Source organism: Chamaea fasciata, unplaced genomic scaffold (assembly GCF_029207755.1).
Source record: "Chamaea fasciata isolate MVZ Bird 193981 ecotype frontalis unplaced genomic scaffold, bChaFas1.0.hap1 SCAF_4, whole genome shotgun sequence".
Lineage (NCBI taxonomy): Eukaryota > Metazoa > Chordata > Aves > Passeriformes > Sylviidae > Chamaea > Chamaea fasciata.
This window is the reverse complement of record NW_027094089.1, coordinates 82,297,702-82,315,525: the sequence shown is the minus strand read 5'-3', so window position 1 is coordinate 82,315,525 and position 17,824 is coordinate 82,297,702. Positions and strand designations below refer to the sequence as shown.

At 51.9% G+C, this 17,824-nt stretch overlaps 2 protein-coding genes across 6 annotated transcripts in view; both read left to right on the top strand.

Moving 5' to 3' along the window:
• Positions 1-4,112, top strand: part of ATP11C (ATPase phospholipid transporting 11C) — a 56,506-nt gene extending 52,394 nt beyond the window's left edge. For 2 of the 4 annotated variants that reach the window (XM_066182216.1, XM_066182218.1), the window contains exon 29: positions 753-4,112. In XM_066182216.1, the coding sequence (XP_066038313.1) occupies positions 753-869 (117 nt within the window). In that variant the 3' untranslated portion in view covers positions 870-4,112. The remainder of the gene's footprint in view (positions 1-752) is intronic. The other 2 variants (XM_066182220.1, XM_066182219.1) reach the window with 2 other exon arrangements.
• A 4,348-nt stretch (positions 4,113-8,460) lies between these two features.
• The window catches only part of MCF2 (MCF.2 cell line derived transforming sequence), a 55,508-nt gene continuing 46,144 nt past the window's right edge, over positions 8,461-17,824 (top strand). Inside the window, exon 1 of one of the 2 annotated variants that reach the window (XM_066182212.1) lies at positions 8,461-8,525. In XM_066182212.1, coding sequence (XP_066038309.1) covers positions 8,468-8,525 — 58 coding nt within the window. In that variant the 5' untranslated portion in view covers positions 8,461-8,467. The remainder of the gene's footprint in view (positions 8,526-17,824) is intronic. The other variant, XM_066182213.1, reaches the window with a different exon arrangement.

Sequence of the window (17,824 nt, the reverse complement as noted above, 5' to 3'; positions counted from 1 at the left end):
TGTCCGTGTGTCTGTACACACACCCAGACCATCCTCGTACGAGTTGACTTGATTTTAAACTTCATTATAAGCCAATAGCAGGGTAAAAATAGCAAAAGTGCCTAATTGAATTCACAATCCTGCTTTTAGGGGAGACGTGCGTGGTGTCTGCTGCAAACATACACCTGCAGATCACCTGTGAACCTCTCGCAGCTTTGTGCCCACACCTGGCTGCTGAAGAGGTGAGGTTTATGGGCGTGGCAGGGCCAGCAGCCGGGCTTGACAGGCCCCCAGTGCAGCTGGCACCTGGCCTGTGCAGCCAGTCCTTCCCCACTGACATTAGGTGGTGCTCTCCACCACCACAAACTGGTGCAGACTGGGCTGGGAGGTGGCTGGACCAGCACAGAGCAGCAGCCACGGGGGACAGTGGGGCAGATGCCACTTTTAGGCTTCCTGCAGCATTGGTCAAATGCTGAAGCAAAGCGAAGATACACAGGAAAAAAAATATGGTTCAGATTTCTGTGGAAAGAAAGGACCCAAATAGAACTGGGCTTTAGCTGACATGATAAAAGTTACTGATTGTCTTATACCAAGTTGTGAAAATGGATTTATCGTCTGATTACTTGGTTGTGAATGATATTTGGCACTTTCATCATGGGCTAATCATTCTTCTTCTCCTATATATATATATTTTTAATAACCCAGGAAAAGGTTTATGAGTTTGGGACTCTAACAGTTGCAATACATGTTTGTTTTCCTTCTGATTTTTGCAGGCTGGCCCCTTTGATCTGCCTGTGTTAGTGTCGTACAAACGTATAGAGAATGGTTATGTGAAGGCTGAAGATGCTGTTACTAATTTGGCAGAAAGATATCCTCTCAGGATACCTTAAAGTGCTCCACACAAACACTGATTGTCATGCTGTAGGAAACCCATGGTTTTAACCTGGCAGTGACCTTTGATAGTACCCCAGGACTGTAAGCAGCCATGCTGATAGAGCAGCCAGGGCACTGGCCCCACGGTACCCGTTAGTCTTTGGTCTTGTGGCTTCCCTGTCCTCCCAGAAAAAACAATTCTGCCAAATCCTACATCCTTGGAGGCTGAGAAAGCGTCTTTAGGAATTCCCCCAGAACAGCATGGATGGAAGTGCAAGAGTGCAGTGCCAGCCCCATTTCACTCAGAGGCTTCCTCTGCCCGCTGCAGAGCTGCTCAAAGCTCCTGCTCTGCCTGACCAAAGAAGTAGCACAGACTTCAACCCAGTAACATTCCCCTCCAGCCCCCGGAAGGCACTGGGAAGAGGCTGCTCCCCTCACACGGAAGGTGGATGCAGCCCTGGAGCCCCTCTTGGCTGGCAGCTGCCCCCTCCCAGCCATGGTTTCTCAGATGCACACGGCAGGATCAGCTGAAAATTCAGGAGAAATCCTTGCTGCTCCCTCCTCCAGGTGTAGCTGGAAACAGTCCGTGGTCTGTCCACAGCAGTGGTGTCCATGTGAAGACCTGCAGTGCTGGGAAGTGCCAGAGCGTCCTGCCACAACCACTTTGCTGATGGGTTTTTTCCTGCTGGAGGGTGAAGAAAATGTTGTTGTGGCTGTTTGTGATGGAAGGAACCTTTCATGGGGGAGAAAGGAATCCCAAAAGTTGGGCTGTGGCAGGCTCTGAGCCCCAGTGCCCAGGATCCTGTGGCTGTGCTCACATTACTGCACTGTGCAGTTGCTCCTACACTTTAAAGGCCTGAGGGACAGTGTAGTCCTTGGCTGATCCCAGGGACACGGGCTGTGCCTGTGAACCTGTAGGTGTATAAAACTGCATCTTGAGTTATTTGCACTAAGAAAAAAGAAGACAGTTTAAAATTGAATACATGAACCTGATTTCACTTTACATTTTACTTGTTTTTTTGAATTGGCATGTTCTTTTTAGACCTAGTACCAAGGTCATGGAAACTTTTCCTCTTTAGGTTCTGCACAGCAAAGGTGAGATGCCTGACTCAATTTTTTTTTTTTTTTCTCTCTGGTACTTCCTATGTGGAAAGAGCAGCTTTTTTTTTTTTTTGTTGTGTGAAGTCACAAGCAGTGACAGAGCAGCTGCTGGTTGGTGTGACAGTCCCTCCCTCGTGCTGATGTCCCCAGAGGAACTCCTGTGAGAGGCTTCGAGGCTCATTTCAGAAGCAGCAAGCTCTGCGCTGCCGCCGGGTTTGGCTCCCCCTCGCTCAGGCTTTGTGTCGTGTACATACAACAAAACAGTTTGGGACTAGACAGAACATTCCCCTCACCAAATTTTGTTGAACAGCAGACCGTTAATTTTTTGGAAGAATCAAGCCTTGCTCTCTGGCTGCCATCCCTGCGGTTTGTCTTCGGCTGGTGCGGCTCAGCTGCTGGCAGATTCTCTCGTGCATCGTGAGGACTGTGGATGGGCCTTAGCCGAGTGGGAGAGGGGATTGCACAGGCCTGTGGCTGCTCTGCCATCACCCAGCACGGGAGGGGACAGATGGACAGGACCACTGTATTATACACTCTGCACTGGCCTCAGCACAAGTGGTGTCTGCGCCGTGTCAGCACGCGCGGCTCAGCTCCTTGCTGCATGCAAGTCAGGAGCTGCACTGCCAGCATGTGTCCCATGGGCAAAGCTTTCATTTTCTTCCTTCTTTTTTGTTTCGTGATTTCCTGGCTCATTTCACAGACCTAGAATTCGACTTGCAGACCTTGTCCCCTTCTCAACTTTTCTTGCTGAAATGTGGTGCCTACAGATCAAGTATATGACAAATACAATGAGGATATGCTCTCTATGCCAAATCTAACCATTCTCCTTAAGTATACGGTTGCTGACTTGTGTTTACATAACCTTTAAAAAACGGGCGCTAAAATGCCTGATTCCTGTGATTCAAAACCATTCCAAGCCCGAATGGTCCCAAGCCTGACACCTCGCTTCTCAGTTTGTTTCGTGTCATGCTCTACTCCAAGGGTCAGAGTCTGTTCCCCTGGAATTCCATTGGTGATACCGGTGGGAACAGTGAAACTTGACGTGTGTTTGAACTGTTCAAGTAATCACGTTGAAGAGGATAATTTCTGCTGCCTGTCTCAAGGCAGAGCCTTCTGAGAACCAAATCTTTCTCTTGGTGTTTCCAAGTGTCCTGGCTCCAGCTGGAAGAAGCCATTGCAATAGCTGTCCGTTCAAACCCAAGGTGTGCATGCTGACAGTTGGGCTGAGCAGCTCTTTTGGGGATAATGCAGTTTTCCTTGGGCTTGGATCTTCAGGTAGTGCTCTGGTGTAGTGCTGGGTGCCAGGACAGCCAGGCTGCCCTGGTCCTGCAGAAGAGCTGATCCTTGTCACTCAGCAATGGCTGAAATGCAATTCCTTTTGCTGTGGGTGACTTGTGAAATCAGGGGAAGCAGGAGACCCCTTTTGAGGTTAGAGAGGGGAGGAAGAAGTGGTGGTAGGGGCTGTAAGGTGTAAGGCAGCTGGATTGGAGTGGCAGCAGTGGGACAGCGATGCTGTGGTGGGTGCTCTGTTCCCTGATGCCGCCACAGTCACGGTGCTCAGGTACAGTAAAAGGTCAGTACAGGCTTTTCGGTGGAGAAACTTGAAGGAAAAAAGGCTGGGGTTTTCTCATAATAATTTGTTGAAGTTTTATCACTGACTAGTGACGCTGAAAGATAAGGAAAGTAATTAAGATTCCCTCTAAAACTATTATGTGATAACAGCGGAGCTTGGTGTAGTCATAGCGACTTTTCAAAAACTAATCCTAATGGTTACGAGAATGTTATAAATTACTTGGAATTGCATAAAAGCTTCAAATTGAATTTGTATACACAGAGTTGAAAAACTTTCCTAATACTGCACCATTTATCCAATTTCCCAGCTATGAATTTTTTTTTTTTTAAAAAAACCATGTAGTGTATAGAAAATGTAAATTATATACAGGCAATGAGCAGATACATTTTCAGCTTCTTGCAAAGAAAAAGGACTGCAACCTTACATTTTTTTCACTTAAATGCAATTTTATACATTTATGTTGCTTTATATCAAGGAAATTGAATGTGAATGTTACCTTTTATGAATGCAACTTGCTCTTTTTTCATTACAAAAACTTTTGTTTGAAGTAATCAATAAACTTTGGTATGTTGTTCTGATTAATATATATTTGTTGTCTGTCTGATCTCCTTGGGTACTCGTAGGGGGTAGTTGATTGTGTGGGCTTTCCCAGGGCAGTATTAGGGGGAAAATCAGCATTTTCACTGGTTGGTAGGTGCCAGCAAGGCCATGCTCGATTGTCTGATGTGGGGCAGCTTTTGCCTAAGGAAATACTGCTTGCTTCTCACACGTTATTTTTCCAGCAGTATATTAGCAATCGCTGCTATCAACTGCTGCACATAGCTGGCCTGTGTGCTCTCAACTCATTTCCCTCAAAACGAATGTTTAATTAAGAAAGTGAATCCTGTGAATTAAGCGAATAAATTGATTTAACTTTCTAGAATAGGTGAGCCCAGGGGCTTCAGCTGACATTTAGGAACTGGCTGACAAAAATGTAGGTCCGTGTGCCTGATTTCCATTCATATGAAGTGTTTTCCTTGCTGCTCTGTTTTGGTTCTTGGTTCTGTGTCCGGGCTGTAATAAGTATTTTTTAGTTCAAAGCCTCGAAGCACACAAATGAGGCTTGCAAAGTGCCTGGTGCTGGGTGAGGTTCAGGCCCAATATTTGCGTTGATGAAATTCCAACAACACAAGTGCTGAAGCACGACTCGCAGTGTTTGTATAATGCACAAGGAAAAAATACATAGACTTAACTTTATTTTTAAGGACACGGGTCTGTGTTCAAGCTGCGATGTTTGTAATGAGAAGCTGACAGTTTGAAAAATTCTGTTTTGGCTGCTTCGATCCCTGCAGCTCCCATCAGGCACCGCAGGACAGATGGCTGAGCTATTTAAAACAAACCCTAACCTTTCCGAAGCAGCTCGTACTATTGGAAACCAGATACACGCATTGAGAATCTTAATAGAGCCAGTGACTGATAGTGAAAATGCTCTGAAGAGCTGCAGAGGGTTTTTACTCTGAGCTGGCTTCCCAGGCTGACAGGACAAAAGCTGTAAACGCAAGCGATGGGAGATGTCCGCAGGTCACCGGGTGTTTCAGGAAGCGCCAGAATTAGCATTTGAAGCACCCGTGTAGCATGTCCTGTTATAAAGGAGAAGCAATGTCATGTTGTAAGGTGATTTTTAACAAGGACAGCAGTTTTTTTCAGGTCAGGCTGCTGGCGTGTGAGGGCTCTTGGCACGTGGAGAGGTCATGGTGTCCCTGTCCCTCGCTGTCCCCCTGCAGCTGTTGCAGGACACGCATCCACAGCGTTCTCGCTGCTGGGATTGGGCTCTGCTTCTTACATTTCCACACGTCTGGGGGTAACCTGCTAAGCTGGAAAATACACAGTTGGCCTGGAGAAAGGGTGTGTGTGCACCTGTGAGAGTTCCTGTCCAAAACCAGGAGCTGTAACAACAAATAAGGCGGGGGGAGAGTGAGAGTGAGAGTGGGAGAACAGAATGGAGCCTTTTTTTTTTTTTTTTTTTTTTTTTTTTTTTTCCCTCCCCTCACATTCAAGTAGGAGACATGAAACCCTCCTGATTAAATCTGTGCAGGTGTGACTGGCCGGGATTTTTGCCAGGCTAGGGGGGGTCTGCTCCACCTGGGTCAGCGTGGAAGGACCCACCCTGGGCAGTACCCCTGGAATGAGGGCAGTGCTGCTGTCTGCTCAAGAAATCCTCCTAAAACCAACCCGAGGTTAATTACTCTTCTGCACAAGTAGTTTGCTGTCACTGCACTTACTCCAGGGGTGAGCAATTCCCTTGGACATCACTTTGACTCTAACCTGTGTTTAGCCGGCTGTTTTTCCAGTTCTCAGCGCCTGACCAAGTGTTTTTGAAGGGTGATTTCTCAAATCCAAATAATGGCTCCAGTTTCAACCCACCCTTCTAGCCCTAATCTGGGAAAGGGAAAAAAAGGTTGAGTTGTTGTTGGTTTTTTTTTTTCAAGTTCAAGTGGTTTTGAATTTTGTTTGAGTGGGGTTTTTCAGCCTCTGATCTGGAATTAATGAAATTAGTTGGAATTCTTCCTACACCTTCTCCCTAAGATTAGATTTAAGGATGAGGCATTGCACCCACATGAAATAAATCTCTGCAAACAGGTGCTGCAGGTGCTGTCAAGATTTTCCACGGCTTTAAAGGGCTCTTGCCCTTTACACACGTTTGTATGTGCCACCCTCAGAGTGCTGAAGTTTGCTATGGGGCCTGGGCAGGAAATCCCTGAGAAAGAAACAGCCACGTTTCTGGCTGTCATTGTTCCCTTTTTAATGTCTCCTTGCTCCTTCTCTCTCAGTTAATCATCTCCTGCGCAGGGAGTGAGGAGCAGTCAGCTCTGGAGGAGCCAGACATGCCAAGGAGGTGCTGGCAGTGTAAAATGTGGGAAGCTGGAGGATGCAGAATGCCCTGCAGGGATGGCTGGGCATGTGTAGTGAAATGCCCCGAAGGAGGGTCTGGAGCAGCCCAGGGGGTTCCAAACCGTGAATCCTAGTGGCCATAAGGAAAAGCCGTGAGCAGTGACCCTGCAGGCTGAGTGAGCACAGCTTTTCCACGCTGTGAGCTGACTGAGGCTGGCTGGTGTCAGCTGGACTGTCTGGAGGAGGTGCAGCCTTGGGATGTGCAGGATTCCTGCCAGCAGATCCCTGCCAGCATCCAGGGCCGTGGCCCAGCCCAGCCCAGCCCACCTGGGGCTTGGGTAGGGTGTGTTGGCTGCAGGGGCCTGATCCAGATCCTGTCTTGATGACTTTGCCTTCTGTTCAGAGAGCAAGAAATGGATTAATTGCGAAACCTCGGGGGTGACAGCTGCATCTTCTAGTGGGTAGCTTCATTTTCCCAAACTCCTGTGTCAGAAGTGGGTGTGTGACACTCCGTGGGGAATGAGTCCCGGTTAAGGCAGAGCATCCCCTGCACGGTGGCAGAGCAAAGCAGAGACTTTAAGAACTTGGATGGGTCCCATTTCTCCATGAGCTGTGGCAATTTGGGACAAGCAGCGCTTCTGGGATAAGAATACTGCAGGAGTGTGGCAAGGCTCTTCCCTGACTCACAACCTTGCCTATCAGGCTGATTTTTTCGTGAGTAACTGCACATGAATTCTCCCTGTCACACAAGAAGTGCTTCATGACCAGACAGAAAACCATCTACCCAAACTGTTTGGTGGTGAGAACCTGCTGTGTCATGAGCAAGGAACACTGGCTGAATGGGTTGGTTTTATCCCCTTGAAAAATTCTGTATCAGTGTAAGAAGGGCCTACCAAAAGATGCTGGGTTTTCTATTACCACTGTTAGACCATGGCTCTTTAATTAATAGCCTTGACTGCTGAAGTGTTGGGAAAAGGCTGCTATTACAGTAAAGAGCATAATTAAAAGGTTGTTTTGGAAAAACAGGATCATCTGCTTCTCCATGCTGCCTTCCTGGGCAGCTCGGGGTCCTGTTGAGAATGAGCTGGCATCGTTTGAACCTCAGCATCAGGAAAACTGAGAATGATGGGTCAGCCCAGGTGCTGAGCTCTGGCCAGCTCTGGCTGTAGTACAGTTTAATGTAGTTCTCATAAATCGTTCAAGGAATTTGCTAGAATGCTGCTTGCAGAGGATGGAAATGCCTTTTTCCCCTCCCCTCTCTAAAGAAGTGCTATTGGTACTAAGGCAGGGAGTAAATCCAGCTGCAGGGTGGTTTGCCGGGGGGCACTGGGTATAGTGGTAAATTAAAGAAAAAAAAATAAAAGAGGAGGGAAAGGAGAGAAAAGGGAAAAGGGGGAGGAAGAAAAAACGGCGGGGGGGGGGAGATGGGGGGAGGAGGGGGAGAAAAGCAAAAGAGAGAATAGAAAGAAATAATGGAAAAAGGACTAAAAAGAGGAAGCAAAAGAGGGAAAATAGGGGAAAGGGGGAAAAGGGAAAAAAAGAGAGGAAAAGGGAGGAGAAGGGGGGGAAGGGAACGAACTAAACAAATAAGAAAAAGGGGCGAAAAGGAAAAAAAAGGGGGAAAGAAAAGAATAAAGAGGGGAAAAAAAAGGGAGCGGAAAGAGGAAAAAGGGGAGGGCGGGGGAAGAATCACGGGGGGAGGAAGGGGGGGCGAAAAAAAAAGGCGGGGAAAAGGAAACAAACAAACACACGCACACGCACAAACAAACCAGGAAGGAAAAAGCGGCGGAAGGGGCTAAAAAAGAAAAAAAAAAGGCAAAGAAATGCCCACGGCCGGGGGGCCGGTGCGGGTTCCGATGCCGGTGGCGGGGCCGGGCGGGGCCGGGCGGGGCCGGGGCGGGGCCGGGCGGGGCCGGGGCGGGCGGAGGAGGCGGCCCCGCCCGGCGGGCCCGGGGCGCGGAGCGGGCGCTGCCGGCGGGGAGCGCTGCCCGCGGCATGGCCCTGGCCCCGGCCCCGGCCCCGCCACCGGCCCCGGGCGGGCCCCCGCCGGGGGGCACCTCGGCGGGGGACATGGAGCGCTACTACCGCCTGCTCCGCGCCGCCGCCGCGCTGCTGGAGGCCGCCGCCGGTGAGTGCGGGCGGCCGGGGCTGCAGGTGTCCGTGCGGCGGGCGGGGGCACGGCGGCTTTCCCCGGCTGTGCCCGCGGGTGCCCCATCCCTCCGCGGGGCCGTGCCCGGCGCGTTGCGTCCCCGCTGCCCGCGGGAGCCTCGGCGGGGCTGGCGGGGGGCTGAGGGTTCCAGCCGCTGCTCCCTGGTTCGTTCCGCGGACGGGTGCGGAACGGCCCCGGGTTTTCGGGAGAAGCCGCGTCCCCCTTGCCGCTGGCAGAACCCGAGGTGTCAGCGGCGTGCGTGGCTCACGGTGCGAGGGGCAGAGCGGAGGGGTCGCCAGCCCCCTGCGCGGGTTCCCTGGCCGCGGCTCAGGAACTCTGTCTCCCCTGGGAAGTTGTGTGTCAGCCTGCTGCTGGCCGTGCCCGGGGTAGGGAGGCAGGAGATGCGTGCGAGGTGTGCACCTCTGTTAGGCACCTGGTCATCCCTCCCGTGTCCCTCGGTCCTCGGACACCCCCGAGGAGGGCCGGGTTGTGCCGGGAGCGTGGCACTGTATGAAGTGGCCGTGGTGCTGTGGCCGCGCTCCCTGAATGTGAGAGGCAAATGCAATCCGATCCCTGATCTCAGGCCGTAGCTGCCTCAGCGATGTTTCCTTTGATGGACAGCGGTCTGCTCGGAAGTTGTGCGGAGCCCTCATCTTTTCGTTATTATTTTCCTGTTTTCCTGTGGGGAGTTACAGGTGTTTTTTGCAGTGAGGTCTTTCCTAAACCAGGAAGGGAAGTGGCCCCTTGTGTGGCTCCGGCCTCGGTGGAGGATGCACACCTCTGTCAGGAGTCTACAGCAGGCAAAGGCATCACTCCTCATCTGTTTGCAGCTGGCAGAGTGCTTGGAGCTGTGCAAAAAAAGACACACTGACCCAAAAAAAAAAAAGCTTCCTGTCTAATGCCTGACATCTTTGAAAGGCACAATTGAGGGGGCAGGAAGAATCTGTCAGGGGTTAGGTCACAGGTGAGGACTCTACCAGCGTGTCACCTGCTGCCCAGGAGCTGCTTGTGTCCCTGCCCTTCTGAGGAGATGCCAACAGCACCTTCTGCTCTGGCTGTCCTGCCCACCTGACCTGCTCGTTCCCCTGCACCTTAAAATGGAGCAGATAAATGTGGGCAGGGGTGTTCGTGGTCAATTAGCAGAGGATGCTGCTCGAGTGGATGTGATTAGATGCTGCTCCTGCTGCTGTCAGCATGGAACACCCACGCTGCTGGAGCGGGAGCCGGTGACACGGGGACGGGGACACAGATGGTGCACATTTGCTGTGAGCCATGTAATGGGCACCAGGTGAAAGCAGGCAGTGGGTTTCTTCTGAGCATGACAAGAAGAAACCTCTCTCCTAACCAACTTTGGGCAGATGACCTCTGTGTGATGGTCAGACAGAGCCAAAATATCCCCACAAAGGCACGCTTGTGTGGTTATAGCTGCAGGATCCGGACCCATGATTTGGCATCTACACGGGTTCTTAAAATAAAATATTGAGAAAGAGACAAAGTTGAGTAAGGTTCTCCAAATCATGAGATTAAAAATAAATCAGAAGGTTGTTTTGTGTTTTTTTTCCCCTTACTGGTAATTCTTGAGCACTCGGCCTGATCTGGGACCATGTGTTAACCACTTCCCTGCATGCAGCAGTGCAGGAAACTTGTTGGTTGTTTCTAGTAGAAGGTGACCCGCCTGTATCCGCCTTAGACTGAGGTAAAAGCTGTAAAAATCCCAAGCCTTTTACGGCCATTCTCATCTCCAGAATGGCTTGGGCTCCCTCAGAGCATGGCAGAACCACAGCAGCCTCCTCAAGCTCTGTGCTTGCATCAGCCCGGGCCCTCTGGGTGGGCCACGGAGCAGTAGTAGTCTGGGAGCAAGTCAGTAGTATGTGGGATGTGCTTCCTCTCCCGACATCACATTTGCTACAACCAGTTTAATGGCTTATCATTCATGTACCAGGACAAAAGTGAAGTGACAGCAGGGCTGCGTGGGAGGGAGCAACTGAGGTGTGAAACGTGGTGAGAGAAAGAAAGAGTTTTCCGAAGCTCTCCCTTCACTGGAGGATGCTTGGAGACGCAAAGCTTCTTCCCCCGTGTGCCTGGAGATGGGGTGTTTGGGGCTGGGGCGTTCCCCTGGTTGTGCTGGGTGGGAGCCTTTTGTTAGGGTTGGTTTGGGCAGGTTGGGCAATCCTGGAGCCACAAAGCAGCGGGTGCCCTCTGTGGACAGCCACGCGTCGCTGTGGCAGTGCTGGTTTGGGGACGTGTAGGGGTCCCTCCTCAGCCTGCTCCGCTGCCACAGCCTCACCCAGCTCATCTGTCCCCTGCCCTAACGTGGGGAAATCCAAGGCCACTGGAAAATCGGTGGGCAGAGGATTGTGAGGAGTGCTGGTGGAAGTGCCTGGGTGGGGCTGGCTTGTTTTCCGAGTCCCTTTTTCCTCCCAGGGATTGCTGGATGTGGTTGTAGAGCGGAGGTGAGTCAGGATGTCCTGGGGCAGAGCTGTTCCCTGGCACCCAGCACAGTTATCCTGCTGCTGCTGGGCTGTTTGTCCAGGGGCTGGGTGGTGACAGAGCCAGCAAGCACCAGCAACATCCTCCCCATCTCACTTTGCATTGCACAGGCCTGCTCCCGCTGCAGGAGCACGGCTAGCTGGATTTGGAAATGTGCTTTTGCTCAGAACGGAGCGTTTCCACTTTCAGTCGGGGGAAAATTGTGTTTATTTTCCCTTTCTTCACAGTAGAGTTTCCAGGAGATGCCATTGGGGGAAACCTGGCTGCATGGTTTAGTTTCCTGGCTCTATCAGCTGTGAAAGAAGTTGTTCCAGCGTCCTCAATGACCTTCATTCCAAGTTCCCCAGGCAGGTAGTGAGGCCCCAGGATTTACTGCTGAAATACCTCCCAGCAGTTACTTTGTGCTGGAATTTCTCTGTGAAAGATCAGTGTTTGCGTGGTACTGAATGATGATGGGAGAGTTACTGCGGCCTGTATTTTTTTATTGGGGTTTGGAAGTCTTTTGTGCTGAACGGGCTGTGGTTTAGGGGCTGGTGGATGTGTCCTGGTGGCAGATGCTGAACATGCCTTCCCTGCACAGCTGACAAATGTGCCCTGGTGCTCATGTGCAAACACCTGTACTGCTCCCTTTGATAAGGGAAGAGTGGCTGGAACTGGAAAAAGGAGAAAACTAAAAGTACATTGGAGCTCCTATATGTTGGAAATGCAAGAAACTAGATTTTCTCAACTCCCACGTTGTGGTTGAATCCAAAAGAGTGGGTGTTGAGAATCTTTTATTACATCCCTTGCAATAGACGTGGATTCATGTATGGAGGAGCTGGCTTTTATCTTTCCCAATTTTTGCTCAGTTTGGTGTGATACGGAGAACAGGGTTTTTCTGATTGGACCTGAAAACATCACAGCATAGCAGGAGGTAACAAGTGAGCCCTGTTGCTGCTTAATTTGCTTTTGCTTCACCTTTTCTTGGCAAAGCTTCCACGGTTTCTCAACTAAATATAAATAGGAAGAGATTTCCCCCCCGCCTCAGCCCTGAAACTCCATGGTCTCCAGCACGTGGGATCTTTTAACCTCCCCTGAACGTCCTCCTCCTCATCCTCCTCCTCCTCTGGCTGCTGCAGACCCTCCTGCCCACTCCGGCTCCCAGAACTGTGTTGAAGGATGACATTTCCATGACTGTGGGATCTTTATCTGGCTGCACCTTGTGTGGGATCCTTGTCCTGCTGGCAGCAATGGCCCGTGGTCAGCAGGAATGAGGCTGTGCTGGTGTTGTGTGTCAGTGGGTGGCTGCAGCTGTGCCCTGGGTGCTCCTGCTCTGTCACAGCTGCTGCTCCCCTGCTGCAGGGGTGCCTGGCAGTGGGATGCTCCTGCCCCAGGGCTTGCAGCTGGGCTGTGGAGCCAGACCCAGGTGTCTCTGTGCACACCTGGATGTGGTGGTCCCACCCCTCTGAGCCCAGGATCAGCTCCTGCTGGAAGGTGGGGATTCAGCTGGTCCCCTGAGGACATTCCTCCATGGGTCAGTCCTGCTGCCTGGATGACAATCCTCAAAACTGAACTGCACCCTGTTAACATTTTCTGTTTCTAATCTTCTTTTCCTTTCACAGCACTTTTCTTTTTTTTTTTTCTCCTTTTTTTTTTTTTTTCTTTCCTTTTTCCTCTCATCCTCAGCGCGTCTAAATCCAAGCCTTTCGGAAAGGTCATTCTAGTTTTTCAGAAGCTTTCCCTTTTTTTTTGCTGTGTGGTTCCTCAGCCGAGCACGCCCCCAGGTTTGGGTGGTGGGGCTGTGTGTCTGCACTGAAGCACTGACTGCACACAAGTCCAGGAGGGCCTGGAGGAGAAGCACAGCCCCTGGGTCAGGAGAGAGGACAGATGGTGCTGCTGCCTACGCTGTGTTGGAGCAGGTGCTGGGGGGAGAAGTAAAAGAAGGAGCTTGAAAATAGAGTGAGCCTTTCCTTAAAAGTCTTCCCCAGTCTGAGGAAAGATGATTTAAGGAGTCCCTGAAGCTGGTGAGGTGGCCAAGCCGTCACTCCTAGTGATGGGCTAATCCTGGTGGGGCTTCCATGCCGTGTGCAGGACATGCAGGCCTTGCAGGGACCGTCTTCCTCCGGGTCAGTACATCACATCTTCCAGAAAAAGAGGCATTTATAAACCTATTTGCTGAGCTGTCCCTCTGGATGAAAGCCTGGTTTTGGCTGTGGATAGGCAGCAGGTGCCTGCAGGCTGAGCCAGGGCTCCCCTGGCCACAGAGGGGTGCGAGCTGTCCCCGTGGGCTGTGGGGACAAAGGGGCTTGCAGCCAGCACAGGTATTGGAGCTTTCTGCCATAAATATTTCAATGTGTGTTTTGCGTCACTCCCTGGGCGTGGGGAATGGCTGCAGCACCTGGAATCACAAGGAATCCCGTGGTTTGCCCAGCTGTCCGGGTCGGTCCAACACCGTCCGGCAGCTGGCTCAGCAGGGTTTTGGCACTCACCCTTCGGTGCCAGCGCTCACACAGCTGTGCAGGTGTGGCACCTGCACCAGCCTGGTGGCGGGGGGCTGCAGGGGTCCGCTGCTCTTGCCATCCAACGTGCTCTTGGCCCTTTGCTGACACCAAACCCTGCTGGCACTGGTGCCTGCTCTGTTCCCGGGTGAGGACCTGGAGCCACTGGACACAGGATTTGCTCTTGGCTACCAGAGAGTTTGCTCTCACACCCAGGAAGCAGCCCCAGGACCTTGGCTGGCTGTTCTCTGCCCAGACCAGGTCCTCCAAGTCACCTTTTGGTGCACAGAGCAGGCCCTGTTGAGAGCTGTGGTGCTCTGTGCCACACGTCCTGCAATGCCCGTGCCATGGGGTGTCTCTGTCAGCCTGGTGCCACCTGTCCAGCTGCCAGCCCCTCCCTGCTGGGATCCCACAGGTGCCGTGCAAACACCTGCCCTGCCTGTGCCCAGCAGCCTGTCCTGTTCCTGGGCAGGACAGACACACAGCGGCTGGGTCTGCTCACCTGGATGTCAGGATCCTGCTCCAGGTGTAGGCGTGTTGGAGGGGCACACAGGTGGGAGAGATCGCCCAAAAGCAGTGGATCCCTGAATCCCTGGAAAGCCAGATCCCTGGCTGAAGCAGCGTGTGGGCAGTAAGGGCAGCTGCCTGGGTGCCTCCATCCTGCGGTCCTGTTCTCTGCAGCCAGGAGCAGGCACTTTGTCACTTGGCGCAGCCTTTGTGTAGATGGTGGGCAGGTGTGCTGTTCACACAGGGCGGTTTGCAGACAGTGCAAAGTAATATTTTTTCCCCCTGTTACCTCCTCCCTCTGTCCTCCCTTCTGGCCATGGCGTGTGGAGGGGAGCTGATGGGGCTGCAGGGCCACTGCTTTGGGGTTTGTGGAGTGGGTACAGCAATCCAGGCTGGGCTGGGGGCAGATTGCAGGTGCTGCATTGGTCATTCTCCTCAGACACAGGGCTGTTATCTCTGTTCTTCGCCCCAATGAAAATTTAATTTTGCAGAGTGAAGCGGCTTCAGCGGGAGAAGCTGGAAGGGCTGCTCTCCCCACCGTGCTGGGTCCATGGCCGGGGCACTCTAGGGGAGCTCAGTTCCCATTCCTGCACAAAGCAAAGACGGGGATGGCTTAACCCTTGCTCCCAGTTTGTGCTCCGTGGGCTGTCTGGGGATGACACTGGGTGCCTGTGGCAGCTGGAAGAGGTGCAGCTCATTGAGCAGAGCTCCCTGCAGACACTGCTGGTGCGTGTGGGGCTGTGGTGCAGCCGGTGTCAGCCCCAGAGGACTGCTGGACCTTCCTGTGCTGGGACAGCCCCAGACAGACACCGGCTGCTTGCCCCAGTTAGCCCAGAAGGTCACCAGGAGACATGGAAATGAGGTCCAGCTGTGCTGGTTTGAAGGTTCCTCAGCACCCAATAAATGCTGCTTTGCTGGGTGTCCAAAGGGTCAAGCAGCTGGGGGCAGGCAGACCGTGGAGAAGCTCCGTGTCATCCTTTACATTTCCATTGGATTTAGTTCAGTTTTGTTTCCTAGACTACAGCAGCGGCCCCCACACGAGAAGCTGCTGTTCCTCATTCACAACAGAGCCGTCTGCAGGCGGATTTCACCGCAGCAGACAGTGTTTGGTCAGTGTGGTGGGTGTGAGGAGCCTGGCAGATGTGTTGCGCAGCTGTGCCCGCGCATGCTGCGGGCCTCTCAGGTTTGGAAAAGGAGAGAAGGCAAGAGCTGCTAAGAGCAAAGCGCTTCAGAGCTTAATGGAGTGTTACAAGAGGGGTTTGGGCTGGGGCAGGAGCTGTCCCCTGCCTGGGCGTCTCTGCAGACCTCCACCACGCCTGGGGGTCCCTCTGTGCCTGTATCTCCTCGGGAGGGGACATCGCTGGCCATGAGCATCATTCCCACAGCCCCGTTCTGCGCAGTGATCCCGGGATACATCCCTCTGGAGGGGCTGTGAGGTGTCCTGGGCTGTGCAGGCCGGGAGATGGGGACAGGACAGGCTCAGCAGGGCTCCTGGCTGTCCCAGGCTGGCTGTGCTCAGAGGGGCAGAGAGCCCTGAATTCCCCCTTTGTCCTTCCCCTGCCTGGCTTCAGGCAGCCTCCAGAGCTCTGTGCCATGGCAACAATCCCCCCTGCAGAGGAGCCTCTGAGTGCAATAACTGCAGCAGCGTTTCAGGAATGCCCATTTTAGAACCCGTATGGAAACGACACTGCCCTGTCATGACAGTTTACCACCCAGATGCTGCTGGTTTTTAGCAGGACCCTGAAAACTGAGGTCGTGCCAGCTGCGTGGGGACAGCCGCGTGTAAAGCGCCCGGAGGTGCTGTGGCATGGCGAGTCCAGGCTTGGATTTGTAACAGCTGGTGATCACAAAGCCCCATTTTTTGGCTCTGAAAGAAATGAGTGGACTTTCCTGAAGCTTGCCTTCCTGCCCCCTGTGCCAAGTGATATTCAGACTGGCTGTGCTGCTCATGGCCAGCACTGGGCACTGCCCTGGGGGCTTTTCTCTGCTGTCCCAAGATAAAAAAATCCCCACCTTGCTGCAGAACATCAGCTGAAGCCTTGCTTGAGCGGCTGATGTCTTCGGTGCCTCCTTCACTGCTCTTTATGCGGAGATTAATACATCTGAGGACAAAGGTCGTGCTTCTGCTGAGGATTTATTGCGGCATCCAACTGATGTGCCTCAGGCGCAGCAACACGCTTGTGGGTTTGATGCCAGCGCTTGATTTTTCCCCTAATATTTGCCCAGGAGGGTGAGTTCAGTGGCCAGCACGGAGGGAGTGCCAGGGATGAGCTGGCCGAGGAGCAGCTCTGATCACACCACAATCAGGCCGTTGTTGTGCCCTGACCTTGCCGAAGGGCAGCATCCTGCCCCTCTGCTGGATCATCCTGCTCCCCAGAGGACGGGTACAAACTCCCCCTACCTCCCTGCACGTGTTTAGGTGGTTCTCAGTGAGAAAATACCTTGTGAAACTTCGATTAAGTGATTTTTTTTTTTTTTTTTTTTGGACTGTGGAAAAGTTAACTTCCTTTCTCCAGCCCGTTTCCTGATCAGCCTCAATTAAGTGGCGCGTCCCTCTCCTGTCAGTGCAGAACCCAAACAAAAACCACGTTTACTGTCAGTTGTGTTTGCTGTTGAGCACTTGAGTCACAGGAGGAGTTACAGCACGTGGCAGGACTGTGCCTGGCTTGGCTGGTGCTGCATTTTGGGGAAAGCCAGGGCTTGGCAAGGGAGTTTTGGGGACAGGCTTCTCCCTGCCTGGGACACAGAGCAGCCCCACGCTGATTTGTGACAAATACATGTGCACAACGTGGGCTTTTGTCTCCTAATTTCAATGGCACCTGTGTGTGATATCATCTAGGTCATGCGTTGGAGCTCATTAAGTTATTAAATGTGAATTTTATCCGTATGAAACCATTGATCTGGTTAAAAAAAATTAAAAAATCGGCAAATAGAGAAGAAATGTCTTGCTGCTGCTTGTCCTCAAGTTGGGTGAAGCAGTTGAATGAGAGGCAAATATTCGAAATGTCTTTGCAAGACAAACTTCTTTCTCACCAAGACCAGTTCCAGGGCTTGTTAAAATCAAGAATGTTTCTGTGGATGCCAGAGGGACTGAGGCTCGATCCTCAACAAACAAAAATCACATTTTTGTCTACAAGAGGGAAGACCAGCAGCGTGTGCACAGAGGGGCAGAGAGCTGCCCAAGGCTGGTGGGGCTGTGTTCGTGCCCCACACACACATCTGGGCTGCTGTGCTTTCAGTGCAGGCCTGAAAAAAATCTTTGGGTAAAGTAGAAGTGACCAGAAAGCTTTTGAAAAAAAAACGGGAAATAGAATAAATATTGATTATGCTGGAGTGTGCTGAAGTATGCAGTCTGTCTGATTTAAAACAGCCAGGAGATTATTCCCTAGGACAAACTCTGTGAAATAATCAGTGCTTAAAATTTGATTATCGGAAAGCCCAAGGAGTTTAATCCGTATGGATGTGCTTCAAAACATTTATTTGCAGGAACAAGGATGTTTAATTTGTAGCTGTCATTCCGTTTGTAGATAATCCAGGGAAATGCCTACCGGCTTTAAGCTCCTCTTGTGTTTAGTCAGTCTTGGTCTTTGTTTCCTTCTCCCAGGGAAAGGTGAAGTTGTGTGCGTCGTTCTGATGCGCCTCATTGCCACTGAAATGACCGCGGTTCTAAATACGGTGCTGAAACAGCCTCTCCCATTATTTAATTAGGAAGAAATCTTAACAACTGAACATAAGAACAACAGCCTCTCCAATGTCTGTGGCCCCTTGCCAGGTGAAAACATGATTTCAGAAGCCTGTTTGTTC